The 20,703-nt window shown below is 40.1% G+C and overlaps 1 protein-coding gene across 7 annotated transcripts in view; it reads right to left on the bottom strand.

Annotated features, from left to right (window-relative positions):
• The window catches only part of ELP4 (elongator acetyltransferase complex subunit 4), a 196,887-nt gene that overhangs the window by 52,523 nt on the left and 123,661 nt on the right, over positions 1-20,703 (bottom strand). The window contains exon 10 of one of the 7 annotated variants that reach the window (XM_072039214.1): positions 3,986-4,012. The exons of 4 other annotated variants lie outside the window; for them this stretch is intronic. In XM_072039214.1, the coding sequence (XP_071895315.1) occupies positions 4,001-4,012 (12 nt within the window). In that variant the 3' untranslated portion in view covers positions 3,986-4,000. Of the gene's footprint in view, positions 1-3,985; positions 4,013-4,265; positions 4,512-6,470; positions 7,006-20,703 lie in introns of those variants that run through there. 2 more of the 7 variants (XM_072039209.1, XM_027459065.3) reach the window with 2 other exon arrangements.

The following is a 20,703-nucleotide window of genomic DNA, read 5'->3' as shown; positions in this document are numbered from 1 at the left end:
TTGGACCCAGTCTGTAATGCCTGGCAAACAGCTGAGAGGGGCCCACACCCCTTTTTTTTTCCTTTTCCCCTGGGATTCTCTGTATTAAATAAGCAAAATGTCCCCATAGCCTGGTTTACTGGGGACAGGCTGAAAAAGAATTTATCTTCTGGGACAAGACTGTCATTGCGAAGATGAACCTGGGACTGGTAACACACATCCCCTGCCCCACGTTTTTAGCCATTAGTAGTTCTATTTCATTCCCTTTCTGTGTCCATAGGTTTCTGGCCTTTATTCCTTTTCTCCTCTTTTTGGCTGATTTCTTAGGTATTACTGGCTAAAATACATTACTTCATTTTCTGATTTTTTTTCTGATGAGGCTCTTCTGCTCCAGAAGTAGTGTAGCACCTTCTTTTGAAGTAACTTTTCCCTGAGAAGGAACCTGTTAACTAACTGAGCTCCTGCAGCCCTGTCTCTGACCAAAATTTGGTCGGCAGCGTGCATTTGGTCCCGCTGGGCCAAACCTCCACGTGTCTGGCTGCTGCCAGGAGCAGCGGCTGGGGCCGAGGCGTGCAGGGAGCCTGGAGCCCCAGCCCTGCCCCGCGTGGGAGAGGTGTGGGAGATGTTCCTCCTCTTCAGCGGGGAGGAACAAAGCACGGAGCACAGCTCACGTTACATTCCTGCTGGAGAGTGGCGCTGGGTATGTCTCTCACGTGTGTCCTCTGCTTTAGTGGTGCTTCAGGGAAATAGCAGGGGATGGAGCAACCCGCAAAGCACGCATGGGGGTAACAAGTTGGTTTCAGTGTGCAGGTAGAATTGCAGAAGGACTACACAGAGATGGTATTACAATTTGGACAGGAGCCAGGCTTACAACTTCCTTGCTTTAGAACAGATGTTAAATTGATCCCTTCCCTAATATTCGCTTAGAAGAACAAAAAAAAAAAAAAAAAAAAAAAAGCAAGCAATGTATTTAGTTAGCAGGCATTGCTTGGGATCGCTTGCTGTCCCCGGATGGTTTTCAGCAGTGATCACCTGGATGAGGAAGGAGTTTTCACTAGGGCCGTGGAAATGAGAACTTGGAGAAAGGAAACCATGGGACCAGTCTTTCAGTGCACACAGGTGAAGGGCGACGGATTTGCAGGAAATCTCCAGGTGCCAGAATCCTCGCTGTTTCTTTCAAAGACAGCCCTCTGAAGGGAAGTCCCTGTGAAACGTGCTTTCCCTGAAGTCCCATCACAAACCTTCAGCAGTGGTGCCAAGCCTGCTCAGCTGGGTTTTGCCTGCAGACAGCGACAGTTTCAGGGCCCTTGCTCCCTGAGGCGAGATCCCCCATGCTGGCCTGGCAAGGTGACCATGTTTTCAGAGCAGAGGGGCACGGGGCTGCTCCCGCTGGGCCTGTGAGCCACCCAGGAGGCCTCCTGTTACCTCCAGGTGCCTGACAGGAGCTGTAAGCTGCATGAAATCCTCCAGCAGAGGTTGCAATTGCCTCCAGGCACCTGACAGACCTCACGTACACTGCAGCAGCCACACGCTGTAAGGGCTGTGAATTGCGGTTCCCCCTCTCCGGGGACATACGAGCTTTTCCAGCTGCGCCGGAGGAGTTTGGAGATTCACAGATAAGCTCTTTGGTGTCAGCCCTCCGCCGCTGGATTTTGAGTAGTTTATGAACAGTTATTCCGCAGAAATTACAGATAGGGCACCGGGATTATGACTCACATGGAGCTGCACGCAGCCGATAAACATCTCCAGGTCATTACAGTGCAGACGTTCATTTATGACAAGTGAAGAAAAAACTTTCTGTTTCCCTGTAACTGTTTATTTTTTACCCTGTAAGTTTTTCTCTGCAAACTTGGCTTCACATCCAGGTTCTGCAGTCTGCAGCTTTGTGATTCAAATACTGCAGGGGAGGGTTTATTTATTTTTAAAACTCCCTCTGTCAGATTGGATTAAATAAAAAATCAGTCATTTAAATTTCATATTTTTTTTGCTTTTAAAGAAGCAAGTTGTCCGCTTTGATTTTTTCTGAATTCAAGTCAACACTACCCCTTTGCTAACTGTGTGTTCAAGCCCTGAAATCCTTCCTTAAACCAAGCTTCTGTTGGGCCTGACGAGTTTCTGATTCATGATTCAGCTGCTCTGCATCAGCTGGTGTTGATGTACACCTGTCTGGGCAAGGAGACATCTAAAGCTCCACAGGCCCTGGTACAGGCCAGGACTGCAGAACGGACCTGCCCGTCTGCTCCCTTACACAGATTCCTCCACTCTGTTTATCCACTGCAGTCTCCACCATGCATTAATCACGCCTGCCTACCATGCTACCTGTTCTTGCATCCTCCTTCCCAGCGTTGTGTTGGGCTAAAGTTTTATCTGCTGCTTTGAAGCCAACATATTTACGGTGCATCCGAGGCTCTGTATCAGCGACCCTTTGCTGGGGAAGGCTCCGTCTCCTCCACCATTTGGTTCTCCTCTGCCTCCAAGAGTGCAGTGTCAAAGGACGGCTAATTTGCTTTGCAGTGGTACAAGTCCCACGGCAAGAATGATGCCCGGTCTGGCCCCCAACAAAATTCAAGCCAGAGCTTTTGCAGTTTGCTCTGAGTCAAAAAAAAAAAAAAAAGTAGATGAAACTGCACTGACCTCAGCCCGTGTCTAGACTTTTTAAGGGAATACCTGATGCCTTCAATGCTGAGAGCATTCTGAGTGTAGAAAATCAAACTGTGCCAGATCAAACCTACCAGCTTGCTCATCTAAATCATCACTGACTTCTTGGGCAGAATTTTTAGGTTAAACTCTACAGCATCAGAATATCCATTTGCAAAAAAAAAAAAAAAAAAAAGTATAAAAGCTCAAAAGATGTCTTCATTTTGATATGAACAGCAGGTCTGAAAATTAGTTCAATATGCCTAATAACTTTCAAAACTGTTTCAAAGCAGAGTTTAAGTAAGCAGCCAAGTTTTCAGCAGATGCTCTGGGATGCTTGATGCTCGACACTTCTGAAAATCTGTCTACCTACTCAGATGTGGAAATACAGATGTAGCCATCCATGGTCTTAATGAACCATTTTTGGAAAAAGACTGAGCTTAGTATTTTCTAGAAACTGAAAGTAATTACGGTGGGATTTCTCCCCCCCTCATTCGTGTTGCCTTTTTGTCTTAAGATGAAGAGGATTCACTTTCATTCTTTTTCTACACCGGCCCATTTATTATTGAATAAGCACCATCATGTGCTCAGTGTGATTAAAAAAGAAATGCAGGCCCTGCACTCAGGTAGCTTACAACAGAAAATAAACCCCCCGAAGAGATGTAATGGGGGACAGTGCTTGCTTTCGCCACCTCTTTCATCACCATCTTTCCCATTCTTTGTGTGCTCTGTAGTTACGGACAGTATTTCTCTAGCACAGGCAAAAGAAGAACATTTTACTAAATTTCTAACATTCAGTCCTGGAGAAATAGTGGTTTAACGTGTGTTGGTAATATTTATAATACATAGGTATTTTTAAAGGGATGTGTGGTTGGATAGGGTTCCTGTAAACAAGACTTTTCCACTTTCCAAAAGCTCTTTTTTTTTTTTTTTTTTTTTTTTTTAAAAAAAAAAGCATTTTTCCAAAAGCTGTGTTTGGAACATCACTGCTTTTTATCAAAGATGAAACCAGTGGCGTACCACCATCTGTATCAAATCTGAAGTAGGTGAATGCCCATTTTCAGATGCTTGTAGCTACTGTTACAGAAAACTGAATTCAGCTGCAGCCTTGAAATTGCTTTTGTAATTTCTTTACAAACATAGCAAAAGACTTAATCTATCACAATATTCTTCTCATATTCCAAATGCTTATATTTTGAAAACCTTAACACAACAGAAAATACATAAAGCATTCTTATCTGACATATTAAAGACACAATGTTTTAAATTTCATTACTGCTTTCTTGACTGTGTGTCACAACTATGTAAAGCTCAGGCGCCAGCTCTGCATTGGGAGCATTGTCACTGCAATGAATCCATTCTTTCCCTGTTGAGTTTGGCGGTTTCAGTTTGCAACCTGTTAAAAAATAGGAAGTTGTGCCTAAAGTATGACAACAAACAAAAAAAACCTTGAACCAAAATCTCTACAGAGAAGAGCCCTCTGAACACAAGAGGGGCTGCACACATTTTCCATCCAGCAAGGGGCTCTGAGGAAGCTGGTAGCACACTGCAACAGCCCGTCAAAAGAGGCCACATCCTTTCTTCGATTACCCGAGCTGCACTCCTTAGTTAAATATTTGTCTTCAAGCCAAGCGAAGAAAGAACAGAAGGATTTTTTATTTTATTTTATTTTTTTTTGTGTGTGTGTGTACAGGAGCTTGACAGTCGCAGGATGGCTTGGGGAAATCTGTCAGAAAATCACCACTTCTACTGCTTCCCAAGCCAAAATGAGAGCCAGGGGTCTTCTGGTGCAAGAAACAAAACCTGCACCTTACGTACACCGCGTAGCACGTACGTGGCATCATTTCACTTCTCCGTTTATGGATTAGCCAAGTCACTGTCGTATGTTGTTGTAACTGATACAATATTTTGGAAGAAAAGAAGAGAAATTTTGCTACATGTTTTTGCCTTAGGTAAACAACACGGCGCATCTGTATACTGTGACACATTTCACAAAGCATGGTTAGTGAATCAGAAAAAAATAATCCAGATTTGCAGAAGGAGTTCCCTTTATTACTCAAAATATTTGTCATCAGTAATATTAACCTATGGAAGTTTCTGAAATTCAAGTTTTATAAATGCACAGGAATTGCACACGTGTGTGTGATACCCACACTACTTGCTAATCATTTTCAGTTAATATGGTAGCTAGAAATCATCTGTGATTTTCATGATATTTTCTCTCCCATACGTTAGGTCAATGACCTATTTCTGTATGTTGGCAGCAATTTATGTGTCTTGTGACTTTGTATTTCACAAAGAAGTACTATGTTGTGTGTTATTTACATTAAAAAGACGAAATATGTAAAACTTTGCCTTTGTTAAAAATCACTCTATCCTAAGCGTTTAAATTATTTCATGCTTTCAAAAGGCACAATTAAGTATCTAATGAGAACTTCCATTCAATGTAACGCATAATGCAAAAAAGAGAAAAAATGTTTGAGACATCAATGATAATATTTTAAATATATTGGCATAGGAAAGAAGATGTCTTTTTGCTTTATTAAACTGACAGTTCAGTTCTGAAACTTTATTTTGAAAAGATTTAAAAAGGATTTGTGTCTTTAGAAATAAGAAATTTAACAGGCATATCTAAAAAATATAGAAGAGAAAACCTGATTGTTACTACTAATGAAATAGCTGATGACAAAATAGTAGTCTTTTTGATTTTGATCACAAAAAATAAACTGGTAGTGACAGGATATGATGGATAGATTTGACATCCTGGCAAATCACTGTCATTGATTCAATTATTCTAATTCAGAATAAAAGCTGTATACAGTATGTGTTTATGCTACAGTGGAGTTTTTTAAGTGATTGACATTCATCATATTAGTTAGACAGTTTTAAAAGCTATGTCTTTGTTTTACACAGCGTTGTCAAGAAAAAATAAAGTAGAACCTGTATTGCATAAAAAAAAGCAAACCACTTAACCAACTCTTGGTTCCCAACCCATCAAAATAAGTTAACATTACTGCATCATATTAACATGTTCTCTGAAGAGTCAATTTCACTCCAGCCATGTAATATACTATTAGAAAGACGAAATTTTGAAACTGTAATGCAATCTTACAGTTGGATGGCTTGCAAGTTCGGCGGGGAAGAATATATTACCTTTCAAAATGGAAGGCAGCCTCAGAAGAAAGAATGAAAACCACTTTAATTTACAGGTCAGCATTGCTTTACCTTTCTTTTGTTTGATGCTACTTACACAGAGATGAATACAAAATAGTGGTAAGTTCACAAGCAGTATATAGATAGATTTGACGGTACAGAAGCCTGAATTACTTCTATGTTCTGCCCTGTTTTAGACCAGCATGCTGTGATACTCTTCCCCAAGCTGAAATGCACTCTTCTGGTATTCTAGCATTAATGTAGCTGTCAGTTTGAATTTCAATCTTGAATTATGTCTGTTGACATAATTTCATAGTGCTGACTTCAATTGTTTAGGATTACTGTTTTGAACTACATAAGGAAATCAATTCTTTTTTCTACGTTTAGTAAATTTCATTCAAGTGCATTTTAATACATGTATTAACCCATGAGGCAAACTAATCACCTATAATATATTCTGATAAAAAAAAAAAACACAAAAAAACAACAACAAAAAAACCACCAACATTCTCAACTACTGGCATATCAGAATAAAAACTACCTCATGTATTTTATATTTATTATTATGTATTTTATAAAACACCTTAAGCATTTTCTGAAATTGAATACAGTATTTCAATTACAAAAACAAATGTTTTTAAGAAAAATAAATGTGCAGTTTGTTCTTGGAATAACATGTGACAATGAATAACTTTCATTAATTCATTTCAATAAACAGCCCAATTTATTCATACAAAATATTAAATGCATGCATACAAAAAAATCCATTGGGAAAAAAATCCCTTTATCTTTATTGTAAAAAAACACAGAATTGAAGGATTACAAGTAATTTTCATATCTGAAGGAAAGGAAGAAACACTACATTTCCAAGAGGGCTGAACAATGTCAAGACCCAACATAACAGAAGATTTAACAAAAAGCAAAAACCGACCAAGCCCCAAATTAATACAATGAAACCAGAACGAGGAAAATAAGGCATCATATGATAATGTGTATTTTTAAAGACTGCTGGGGCAAATCATTAAGAAAAATATTTATATAAGTCATTATCACTCATAATTAGAGTGTCATATAAATCTGAGTGAAACTGCTAAGTAGAAATCACTAGAAGTCCAGGTGCTTCTTGCCGATGGCCATAGCACCACATCCTGAGCTCAGCAGTTTGGCGGATTCTGCCAGATCCTGTTTGCTTGAGCGGCTCACTGTGTCTGACAAGTCTGGAGGCAAGTGCAGGCGCTGTGGCAGGAGATTTTCAGGAGGGAGAGAGAGAGAGAGAGAGGCAGAGAGAAAAGAAAGAGAGAGAAAACAGAGAGAAAAAAAAGAAAGATTGATGGCAGTAGAATTTATTTTCCGTAGCGTATTTCAAAACGCACTCTTCTTCCCAATTCAGTGATGTTACTCACACAAATAAGATCTACCCACATGTGCTTTTAGCTGGACCAAGAAATAGCTTTGTATGTTTTCATTGTGTACTTCAAGATACTGGATTCTGTAAATTGCAACATATTCTTCCCATGGAAATTTTCTAAACAAAACCCAGATTTGCTCAAGGTATTTAATTATATCTGCACAACTTTCCCTTGAAAACAAATGTTTTGCCTCTCTATCACCAGCTACATTAAATCCTTGGATTTCTATGCCATGACAATGTACATATCATTTTATTTCACACGCTTACGTGATGGAGTTTGAAAATAAATGATACGATGGACAAAAGATACAGAGGGATCACCCGAACTGCAACACAATTCTGCCAAGTGTTTCATCTTCATATTCTACTGACAGCTTTCAATAAAAGCAAACAACGATAGCAGCTGCATTTCCATAAGGCAATCATATACGCTAAATAAACTTTGCCTTCCCCTCTGAGCTGTAGGGACATTACAGCCATTTTGCAGATGAGGAAACTGAGGCACGGGTTATGCCGTTGTCCACAAGCACGCAGTTCTTGCACAACAAACATTACAGTTTGGCTATGACAAAAATACTACAACTCCCCCTCTGAGGATGTCTTTACATGAAAGGCGTGATATTATGATTTATCTTTTGTAAAGTAAAGCAAAATTAGCAGAAAACCGAGCCTTTAGTTTGATAATTACTGGCTGGCTTTTGGACACAGTGCAGTTCTGAGAGCCAGGCAGCTGAGACAGCTGAGCATCTTACAGTGCAATAATTTATGAAACTGCTATCATGGAAGAAGCGTATTTCTTGAAAGATTTAGTAGGCAGAGGCAACGCTGCGTGGCTTTCTGGAGGGAGCAGGATAACAGCAATGGCTGCAAAACTATCGGGCTGCGTAGACCATGCTTATTGTCTACTTTTGCTGTATTTGTGCTTTTGTCAGCACACAGCAATATACACAGCCACCCTTTATTCGATACCTTTGCAACTTTCACAGGATCCCCTCTCCCTCCAGGTAAGGATTCAATAGGAAAAGCACAGGAAAGCATCCCTATTTGCAGTGTGTTCAGCTCGCTGCTGGCCGTGTGGCCCACCACTGAGGTATGTGAAAAGCCCCCCTGTGGGTACCACTAGTGGGGCTCTTGCCTTTCAGCCGGTTGAATCGGAGTCCTGGCATGGCAAATCGCACCTACAGTTCCCCGCTCGCTCCTACAAAGGTCAGGCACAGCTGTGGACATCAACTGCAGTCCTCAAGGTCCCATTTCTACATGGAGAAAATCCAAAGAAGGGCACACGCCTGCTGTGGTGGCCTGCTGAGAAAGAGCCGAGGTACCACTGGGATTGCTTGGGGCACACGGGAGGAAAGCAGAGGGTGAGGAAAAGCCAGTGTTGAACGGCTTCTTGCCGAAAGCACAGGGGAGCACTCAGGAGATCTTTCCATCGCATTTCCCTCCCCAAAAAGTATTCAGCACTCTGCTAACAGGGTAGAGGGCACCTGGTGTGTGGGATGTGCAAGTGAACAGTCCCGCCTGCTCCCGCTCCCCGTGGCTGTCTCTGTCCTCACCGGGGAAGACGCAAGGGAAACACAGCATAATTTTCTTTGTTTTTTTTTTGTTTTTTTTTTTTGTTTTTCAGTTATTGACCTTTTTGACAAGTCTGCCACACAGATTTGGAATGAGGCGATTAAGAGCAAACAGCCCCGAGACTCAGCAAACTCGTTTCAGAAAAAAACACAAAATCTTTGACATACTCACAGCCTCTTATTCCATGCTGTGCTTGTCCACTAAAATGTATTAGAGACAGAAAACAAAGAAGATTTATAAATCCACAAAGACTCAGATGGGAAAAGTTAAAATGCAAGATGCTAAGGTTGGAGAGCGGGGCTGAGTTAAGCTTTTACAGCTGGATTTGCCATGATACAGTGGTTAGCTGCACACACGATGCTTTTTCTCCCATCTTATTCAGGGATGAGGATGCACACTGCTCATTTAGTGCCCAGCTATTCAGTATTTTTTTTCTTGTCATTGTTTACTCTGAACTTTTCTGACGTATTTATTGTACACCATTCAAACCTTGCTCCGAAGGCAGAACGGCTTTTCAATAGCACATGTCAGCATATAGCACTTGAATCCTCCACAAACACCAACTGTGCTATTTTCCTAATATTCCTGTGGGATACGGCAGCAAAGTTACCTCCATTTCATGGGCAGGGAATCGAGGCACATAAAAAATATGGTAAAAGGCATGAGTAAATTTCAGAAACACAATCTGAGCCGTTTAGGACTTGCTCTCCCAGGATGTTTAGCATTGTGCAGCATTTCATGTGCTCAAATGGTAACTTCGGTTGCAGCTGCGAGTGCTCAGTATTTCTTCAGGAACCCCAAGGCAGGTCCTCAGAAAGGGGCAGACATGAAGCAAGGGTACAGAAATAAAAACGGTGGGTGGAAGAGACATACCAGACTCCAAGATCTCCTTCAATTTTCTTAATTACGAGACCATCCCTCTTGCAATCCTTGCCCTCTCTACAATCCCAGTTTTCAAATACTGAAATAAATTGCCAGATCTCCAGAAGTGTATCTCACTGCTTATGCCATTTGCATCCTCAGATCGGGTTTATTCTGAACAATAAGCAACACCAAAGTCCCCTGAAAACAGCTGGATATTATCCTGCCATTGAGATCTGAATCACAGCACACACAAATACTCTATCTTAATAAAGCTTAAATAGGCATCCCAAAATTCCTTATATTTTCTGTGTGCAGCTTCAAAATATAAATAGGACTGCAAATATTAATCCTATGAAGTACTTTTACACCCTTAAAAAAAGAAATAGAAGCCTCAGAGCACAAACAAACTGGAAATGGATCACGTGGCATTACACAGGCATCCAAAGGCTAAAGAGCAGGCCTTTATTTTTGGCACCACTATGGGCACTGCAGTGACTTGCACTCACACACTAAGTGAGAGCATGAATAGGCTGTGATCCTTTTTGAGCACCAGCATTACAGAACGATCAGACGTTTTCACAGATATTTGCTGACCACAGAGGAACAGTTGCATTTAAAGTCCCAGTTTAGGACAAAATGTTTTCTGGTGGACAGCCTTCTCTGTTATTTCAGAGGCTGTGACCCCCATCCCTTTCAATCTCTCTCTTAGCACTTAGCCTGATTTTGCTCACTTAGGCAATCCGAGTTGTCAGTGCCCAGGCCTTCCGTTCTGTAGCTGATCTTCAAGACAAAATCATCCCTTGTCCAGGTATCTGCACCCCAGCCTCTGCTCCAGCCACTTTCAGCTTTCTGCTTCCAAGCCCCTCGTTTGCATTTCTGCCACTCCTGGCTTTTTCTTGCCTATTTCTGCCCATATTCCCTGCTCCTGTTCCTAATGCCTTGCTTCACATTCAGCTTCAGGCCACTCTTCCTTGCCTCAGCCCCTCATCCTCCTCATCTTCCTCATCCTTTTGTCCTTCTCCTCTTGTCCTCAATCTGTCCCTGGCTCTTCCCTGCCCGGGGTAGGAAAGTTCCCAGCTGGAAAATGGGAACATCCCCAGAAAAGGGCCAGGCTGCATGCCCCGAGTGTGCACACACTGCATGGGACAGAAGAGGCAGATTATCACAAGACAGCAAAAAACACATCCTGGCATAACTGTTAAATATACAGCAATATACAGTAAATATACAAATATAGAAGCTGTCAGGTTGAAACTGAGCATCTTCAGAAGGACACTATAGGAGGGAGGAACAGGGACAAGCTCAGTTGTCGTGATGCAGAACTGGCTGGCTCATGAAAGCAGCTCGCCTACTGCTTCGGCAGAGCTAGGGCTGGGGCGCGATGCTCTCCTGGGCAGGTCACGAAGGCTTTGTGGTAATAGGCACAATTACACAGAACACAGCTAAGCACACAGCTCCAGGGCATGCATTATGAAAGGAAAACAGTTCAGACAAAACTTATTGCATACTTTGTCTCTGCTCCTCCCTCTGCCTGAAGAAAACTTCTAATGACTTTATTTGTTTTCAATGGGGGGAAAAAAATGGTAAGAAGAGGAAGATAAGAACACGTCAGATGACAGGCCAGAAGGGATGCTGAGCGATCCTTCAGTCCGGTCCCAGTGCTGAGGACCAAACACAGCACTGATGCTTCTCTGACATGGGTCTGCCGAGGAAGACAGGGCTGCAAAGACTCGCATCACGGCTGTGCTAGGAAGTTCCAGGCGGCTGGTGCACTTGGCTGGGGTGGGATTTTCTATTTTCATTTTTTAACCAACAAAAAGTAGACAAAAATAGCAGCCAAAAGCACTAGCTTACAAAAATACTAGCAAGTTCTTTTTCCAGTGTAGCTGATTTTACCAAGGGAATTGTTTTACAGATTTATTGTGAAGAACAGTCTTTTTTTCTATTCCGTGTTAAGAGGATTGACCAGCAGAGTTTTCCTAGCAACCTCTGCTGCTGGTGATTATACCTCAGGTACACAATGCATAGGAATGGTGCGCAGGCTTTAACTGACAATAAAAGGGGTTGGAAATAAAGTAAAAATAATTCAATTGAACCTAAGTGACCAATGACAGGTTAAACAAAAAGCTAGCTACTGGAGATAATGTTAAATAACTGATTACTATCCAGCTACCCATGCACACTACACATATCCATCTGTAGAATATATTGGCACTGTGTTGCAGAAATAACTAGTGAAATCTCATATCGCCCCTATATGGTATAAACAACAATCAGCTGCTCAAATTATCTTTCATATTTTGATGAAAATATTTGTCTGTGAGAGGTACAGATTATTTTTATACTGACTAAAGTACTCAGAAATAATTGAGGTGGAAGACATTCAAGAAACAGCAACATTCCATAAAATTAATTGAGGGTTACTAAAATAACATATTGGGAATGTTTTAAGCAATTAAAAGTATAAAAACATTTGGTAACAATATGATAAGCAAATATACATATATTGGCAACAATCTAAACCCAAGGTGATTCTCCCAAATCATTACTGTATTTTGGCATCTGTTGTAAGTGTAATACTTTAGCAAACGAATCAGTAATGATGTGAGCAATACAAAATCATTGATCAAAAAAGAGGTAGGAGTTTGTTCTTAATTTTGGGAATACTAAAACAATTCCATCGAGGTTAACCTTGTGATTCTGCTAACAGTTACATGAAGCTTTTAACAACTGAGCCTCAACTTCCAAAACTGCAACTTAAAACAAAATATATATATAAAAATCGTCACCATTCTACTTCTTTGGATATCTGAGCAAAAAATTGCTTATTAGTCTGCCATGGCTAGAGCCCTGCCTTGGGGCAGGGAGGTGGGTTAATGACCTCTCTAGATCCCTTCCAGTTCCATTTGCTACAATTCTATGAAGACTGAAGTAACCAAAGCCTAAGGGATTTGGATCAGGGGGAAGAGGAGGGTGGGGAGAAGAATTTTAGGAATGCTGGGAAAACGAAAGATGCAGGCTCCTAGTTTATATCCTGCTTCTCTTTGAAGCAGAACTCTTGCCTTTCTATTAAGCCCACACAAGGGATATTGAGCATGGTTGGAGCTACAGCGGCTGATCTCCTGTTACTGCTGCTTACAATGCCACTTTGCCCCTGCATTATGCTTTATTTTTTACTTTTTTTTTTTTTTTAACTGCCTCATTTATAATTGCTAGTAATTACTTCAATGATCACAGTACCTAGGCATTAAGCCTAGGTACTTAGCATTTAGGTACCTAGACTTAAGCATTTTTGTAGGTGCCATGAAAAAGGGGGATTAAGGAGAAATCTAGAGGAGGTTAGCAATGCAGCTTTACAAAGCCTCCTCTCAGAGGGAAGAACCTGGTTTCTTCCATGAAAATTATCAAAATGTCAAGTGGTTGTGGTGACCTGACTGGAAATAGATTTCTTGATAAAGAATAAGACAACAGAGGCAGGCTGGGGAGAAGGACATTCCATTTGGAAACACAAATCTGCAACTTAAAATTTAAGAAAAGAGGGAGCCCAGTGGAGGGATGCCAAGTGTTGGCATAGCCATGGAGCTGTCTCTCTGCCTCTGCACTGAAGACGACGGTCCCAGACAGCTGAGTCTAGCTGCCTGTGTAAGGGCCAAAACAGTGCAAAACCCTTCAGCTGCACTCCAGCTCAGGTCCTTGCCACCTTCCTATGCTCTGGCTTTCTGCTCCCTGCTTTCTTAATGGGTCACCATCAAGCACTGAAACCGGTCTTTTCAGCAAAAACAAATTGCTGTCTTTGGGGTTAATATAAATAAAGAAGATGTGCAGGTATGAAATTAAATTTCTTCTATGAGAAGTGTTTCTTCATATACTTGACATAGTGGTGGCTATAAGTTTTGGCTTCTTTCCTTGTCAAGTTCACAAATTCAGAGACACCAGAGATGTGAATTATGATGAAATGATTTATGTTTTATGTGATACGTAGCCTAGCGGAGTGACGTATCACTTATGGCAATGTACCTTCATAACGACATTGCAATATCACTAAGAAAATCCATGAAGTTCTTCTGGCTTAATAAACCTGGGAAATACTTCCTGTGGCAAAACAGTAAGCCCTTTGCCACTGAAGACATTGCAAGGACTAGAAAAATCATGTCAACCAGCCTTGCTCTCTTCTAGCAGAAATTACAAAATCATCCTGAAGTTTGGTTACAATTAATGTCTCACAATCTATATGCATTTTCATATTGTGATAAGAATGGTGCCAAATGATCCTCCCATAACTGCAATTAGGCCTTAGGCAAACTATTTTAAGACTCATTTATTAAGAATCTCAAATTCCTTTTCACATTACAATTTTTCTCAGTATTTCAACAAAAAGAGGACACAAAACAGCTGTAACTGTTTTTTCTGTATAATGGACATGAACTCAGTTTCATCTCATTCACAGACATTCACAGATGCTATATTACCATTGTTAGATCACAGCAATGAAACATCATCTAAATCAATGATAAAAGACTTGGCTTTTCAAAAGAGCATTCTAAAATTTTCTATTTTTCAGGTAGCCGTGATTGACTTAGAGCTAATCACGACTGTATCAACCCATGTTAAAATAAGCACACCTACCATATGCATTTCCTATTTCTTTTTTTAAGTTGAAGCATAATCTGAACTGTCAAAATTAATTAGTGTTAACATCAGGTGATGAGAGAAAGCTTCCACTAAGAATAGCTGATAAATATACTTGTATCTACATATCCCTGTCTACTTGCTAAAGGACACATTGCTAATACGAAAATAATTTTTAATATATAGCTAATAGTACTTACCATACTTCCACATAATTATAACACACTTTCTATCACTTACAGAATATAAAATAAAACAAGGGTAATTATGACGTTTAGCTCATTTGCAAGACAGTGATGTTCTGCTGTAAGTTTCCAACACTACAAAAAGATTATTTTAAAAGAGACTTCAAAGTATCCTGGTCAAATTAAGAACCATTAATAAATCCACTTCCTTTTCTGATAGATTTTGTGAAAGCCATTTCACAGTTCGTAGTACTGAATCTTAGTATGTGCCTCTTCAGTGCAGCTTTCCAGTGTATCTAGTTTACAGAATTGATCTTATAATACTGAGATGATTAAATTCAAGCTGCGCTGATTTGCTGGGATACGCTGCATGGTACTGCTTCAGCTCTTTCTAGATTTCTAGAAAACTATGCCAAGTACTTTGAATCTCAATTCCTGTGTCTAGATTTAAAACTTGATTTCTTTAAACACTGGATTTTGCAGAGTGAAAATCTCTCAGAGATCACTTGTACCATTAAAATTCAGTTCTGTATATGTTTGTGTAAAATGAATCCCTAGGGGATTTAAGATGTCTGAAGAACTTCCATTACCGCATGAGCAGGCACTGGTGGGTTTTTCCATGTGCAGCATTAGTCATTACTTTTCAGCAACAGGAAATGAAGCAATGAACAATTGTTTGAACAGGCTCTTTCATTCCAAAAAAAACACCCTTCAAGATGTGTTGAAGATGACTTGTTATTTGTGAAGGGAAGAGAAGACTATCAGGAGATTTCCATTCTGCGATGCTTGGGAATGACAAATGTTGGTCTGGTGCTTAAAGCACACCTAGAAGTGACAGACTCGCCTTATATTACGACTGCAGTCTCTGCATGATGAAGAAGCTCACATTGTTATAAAGAAGGCTAGAATAATCAGCAATGGTTACAGGCACTCCATGTGCTACAGCTGTTCAACTGCTCATCTGATCCTGAACTCAAATACAACCAGAAATGTATGAAATACTTCCACAGTACCATAATACGTACTTGCCATGCTCTTATCAAGCACATGTTGAAAGACTGCCTCTGTCCTGAAGAATTTGCAGTCTGAATACACAAAGTGGATGAAGAGGAAGAGGTTAAAAATAAAATATCCAGGCAGAATGAAAAATATCATGATTTATAAGTATCATATTAATGTCAAAGCTTTTTTCTTCTTCTAACTTAAAAATAAATAAATAAATATTATATTAGAAAGAATATCCTGCACAGAAAGACATTTGGAAGAGATCAGGCATAGGGGAAGAAATTAAGTGACAAAGGGCTGAAAAGAAGATGGATTGAAAAAAAGGAAACATGGGGGGCAGGAGGAGATACACTATCTAGACGTGTTATAGCTGAGATTGGACAATATTGTCTTCAAACTGAAGGGAAATGCTGCTCTGAATTCAAATGGTAGTTCACACGTCTGATAGTGGATATGCAAAGCAAGCAGAATAACACTGCTCCTGTAGGTCTGTTCTTTTTGCTGAACCCCTCCTCCCCGAGCTTATGTAAGAGGATTGTGGGACCCGTAATGCAAGGCTGAATAATTCTAGGGCTCTCGGGATAGTCCGGATGGACACTAATGTTCATGTCACATTCTCTTCCCTGATGGATTCATTCAACCTAATTGCAGCTGTCTACAAGTCAGCCATTCAGTCTAACCTATATTATATACTTAGGGTGAGATGAATCATTCTTGCAAGTGCTTGCCCATCTCTGCTGCTTATTCAGGAAACCTGGATGACGAGCTTAAACTAAATTTTTAGCTGGGAGAGTAAAAGGTCAAGGGGAGGAATTCAGTCCTACAACTATAGGAAACCTCACTGAGTCAGTGCCTCCGCTGCATCTCCTCTTTCTTTGAATGACATTGCAATGTGCCACAAAGTACGGATTTCGTATCAAACCCCAGATGGCTCACTGGAAGCATTCCAGAGTTGCTGGTGATGCCTGCGCCGCTCTACAAGAACTTGGGTCTCTCTACTGAAAAGCTTGAGAAGTGTTCAAGCTGTCCAACCAAGACTCTGTGTATGCAAACAAAAGCTGTGTGAGTGAGAAGCGGGGAGAAATAGCATTCACAGACAGAAGCATCTGTTCTGTGGAGGACCAACATATTGCAACGGTACTGGCAATATCAACAATTTCAGCCTAGCTGGAAAAGTAACCAAATATTTGAGTTCTCATCCAAAGCTATCTGTTAAAGTTCACTGTAATCTACCAAGCTTCTGGCTCCATTTAACAATTTTGTCACTTTTCAGCAAATTCATTAATACTTCCATTTAAAGAGTATCACTGTATCTGAGGGTGCGGAACAACACAAATAAACTCGTAAAGTGTTCTGCCCCTTGATAAAATTTTCCAGATAGATTTCATCCAGATAGATCTTCAGGCTTTACAGAAAGGTCCCAGACATGTAACTTGCCCTAACAAGGCTCCATTACAAATGAATTTCAATGCCCAAGTTACCAACTCAAAGAAGAAAGATAACAGAAATACCATCAGACTTCTGAATTGAAAAGTTCTGCCAGCTATTGCTAAAATACATACTGTCCAGAAGCTCCCATGTGATTCTGAGTATTCAGTCTCTACAGATTGTATGAAATCTAGGGTTTAATGAAGTGCTTTCCTGAGATTTCCTGAGAAAGTGGGAGCTGCTCGGAGCCCCTGGAGCAGCCCCACTGATGCCTGCCCTGCTGCCGCCTCAGCAGCCTCGTCTGCATCTTGGGTACAGTGCCAATGCTCATTTCCTCCCCCTTCCCTACAAATACACCCGTTTCAAAAGTTACGTGTACAAACACAAACGGAATACGTAACTATACCTGCAAATGCACACTCGGTGCTCCTGACTGCGTATCAGCTGCTGGTAATGGCATAATGGCCAGTCTGCGCACCTACAAAACCTCCCCAAGGCACGCAGCACTGCCTCTGCTCAGGCAGTGTGAGCTGTACAGCTTTACGTTACACCACACGGTGTAAAACAACACACAACATGGCCAGGAAAGGCTCTGTTTCAAGAGAGCAGTGTCACAGGTTTGGCAAGTTTCTGGTTAGGAAGCAGTGGGGCAAAATGTACATGCTGGCTGGGGGGGCACTGCTGTTTTATACCGGGAACAGACCAATGCTCAGCAGTCTATTTACTTTTTTAGGTCAGCTAGAATTAGAAAATTTCCATTGCTAGGCAGCGCAGCACATCTGTGAAGCATTTCTGGGCATTCAGAAGTGAAGCACGCGCTGCCCAAAGGGAAGATTCATCGCAGGCTGTTGGCCAGCCCTCCGCTCCCTCCCTCTTCACCAACAGGAAATCGTCTTAGCTCCGTGCAGAAACATCTTACATGACCAGAACACAACAATTAGCACATTTGTAAAGCTTCGGGGATAGGAACAATTTAATAGCTTTCTGAAGCAGCTTAATTTTCTACAGCTTTTTGATTTTTTATTTATTTTTTATTTTTTTTTAATTTGCTTTTCATGCATAGACAAGTTCTCCTTTCCTATAGGTGTTTTCTCAGTCTGCCTGGCAGGAATACTATGTGCAGGAAAACACAAATTACTTAATCGCTTTAAAAGAGTGCTGGAGACGGAAAAGTGCTCTGTAAGTGCAAACCATCATTACGAATCCCTGTATTAAATAAATGTACTGCTGGTTTATGAAATCCTCCGCACTCATGGAGCCAGGCAGAAGACCAGTTTGTTTATGTTTGCAGCTTTTCACAAGCTACAAACTTCAGCTGGGCAATGGTAAATTCAACTGTCAGGTGCTCCGCAGTAAAGCAAAAAACAGGGTAGCAGAAAAAAAAAAATTGACTATCATTGTCTTCTCACCCTAAAAACTGGTACTGATAACTGTAACTTCCACGTGACATCATGGCAATTAAATGATTCATATTTCAGTATCTCCTATTTTCAGTATCGATTCCCCATGACTTATGAGGGCTACAGTTTAAAGCTCCAGTTAACAAAGCCTTTTAGAGTGTTTCTACCAAATAAACTTAGGCTTCAAAAGCCACTGAAGTGTAATTTAATATCCATGATGTTGGATCAACCTGTTTTGATGCAAAAACATCCTGTGACGGATTTTTACTCAGTGATTGATATTACTTATGCAAAATGGTAAAAAAAGCATTGGTGATCCAGTTGTCATGTTGACTACCCTTTGGCAAAGGGACGCGTTAAAGGAAGTTTAAGCCCAGAATGAGAAGTTGCCAGTGAAAGGTTAAAAGACAGGTCATGCTAATTCCTTTTTAAATGACTCTGTGCAAGACAGGAGAACACAGTGTAAACTCAGACAAATGTATTAAATGTGAATGATAGAAATCGGTATCACATTAAATGCCAGACTCCTGTGAATAATTGAGATTAAAATAAACATTACTATTTTTTTTCTGGCAGCTGGGGGAGGGCTGAACATTTGAGCAGGTTCCTACATCAAAGATGTGTTTTGTACAGAAACTATATGTCAAATTATAGTTATTTGCTTTCAGATGATTCTAGCGGTTACTCAATTTTGCACTTTTCATGTGTCAGGATTTTTATTTTATCTCTTTATTCCCTACTACAAGGAAGTCTCTTTAGAGCAATAAGATCTTTAAAATCCCTTTAGTGTTTAGAAGTGTCAACAATGCAGTAGACTATACTTGATGAATAGGCCAGATAGAAAAACCTGCCTCAAGTTTTTATCTTGAGAGAAATAAGGTGCTTTGAAGAGCACTTGATTTGAGATTTAGAAGTCTGCTGCTATTCAGCCAGGCACTCTTGAGAGCTGTTAAATTCTTACCCATAGCACGGAAATAGGCTGGAGAGAGGGAAGGAAAACGAGTAAGGAATATATTTTGTACTTCCTGTATAATGATTTCTTCTAAATACCATTTAAATATTTCTTCCTGTAAATAAATAAAAAACAGCTAAGAGACCAGGCAACCTTATCAGACACACTGATTTGAATATTTTGAATGTAACTAGAACTTGCCAGGGGGAACAGCCACAGCACTGGAAAAAGATGAAGCTCTAAAGGAAAAAAATATATCTAAATGGTTCTTTCCATTTGAATAGACGGCACTGACATATTAAAGCTTCATATTTTTGACAGGAGACATAGAAAACAAAGAGTTTTTCACTTCAAAATATGCAGTGGAAGAACATGAAATGTTTTCGTTTGCGATAATTACAAAAATTTTTTTTAATCTTTTGCTACCTCTCCACAGTCTACCACCAATCTCAATACCAGAGTACAATGAGTTCAGTCAACATCATAAAGCAATCAATCTAAAATATCTGCACACCAGTAGTAATACTGATGATAAGATGAAAAGACAGCAAGCCAAACTGAAAGTTAATCTTTTTATATGAATATCTGTTCTTAAATTAGTTTATTGTGCACGTACACATGCTCTCTCGCTCAACAGTATTTTCACTTGATAGCTGGCTTCCTTGACTAAGAACTTAGTTCATAAGCAACTGGCCATATTATTTGGACAAATGTCTTATCAGTATCTTCTGCCCTACTTTCTGAATCTCTGAATTTCATAGAGACATAAAAGAAAAGGAAAAAAAGTAGGTCATTCCTGGGCTGAACAAAAGAATTTTTGAAGTAGTATAAATTACTGACCTTTCTAATAAGCCTGTCTTTCCCAGCAAACCAGGTAATCCAATCCAACTCAACCAATTAATGGCATCCTCTGATAACTAACAATAACAGTAGAATGCAATCCAGAGAATTCGAGAGAAACACTTCTACGATTTTTTAAAAAGCATGCCACTTAAGAAACACTCTGTTTCCTAAATTAGAACAAATTTGGGGGATTGCATTTGATTATTAGTGAAATACATGATTTGGTTATTAGTGAAATATATTGATTACTAATGAAATATATGATGAACATACAAACACGGGAAACAACTTACTGACCAATACTGTTGGTGGCTTTCCTGGCCACAAGAATCACAAGATATAAAGTAGGAAATCGCCTCTGCGATCTTATTTCTGTGTGACAGATCCAGGATATTGCACTTAAAGCACCACTGTGAACAATCAGACTAGCCCACTGGTTGCAGGAGATTACCGTTTTTAATTGAGAAAGACTAACGGCACTCAAGTTACCAACAGGTAAGTTTTGAAGCATAAAAATCAGTCGGTAGTTGCAAAAAGAAGTGCTTTTAATAGCAATAATTCAACCTCTGTTTAGAATAATCAAATTTAAATTACTTGCAGCTAGTAAGTGCAGGTTTCACATACAAAAAGTATTTGTTAGTTACA

This window comes from Anas platyrhynchos, chromosome 5 (genome assembly GCF_047663525.1).
Source record: "Anas platyrhynchos isolate ZD024472 breed Pekin duck chromosome 5, IASCAAS_PekinDuck_T2T, whole genome shotgun sequence".
Lineage (NCBI taxonomy): Eukaryota > Metazoa > Chordata > Aves > Anseriformes > Anatidae > Anas > Anas platyrhynchos.
This window is presented reverse-complemented; position numbering and strand designations above follow the sequence as displayed.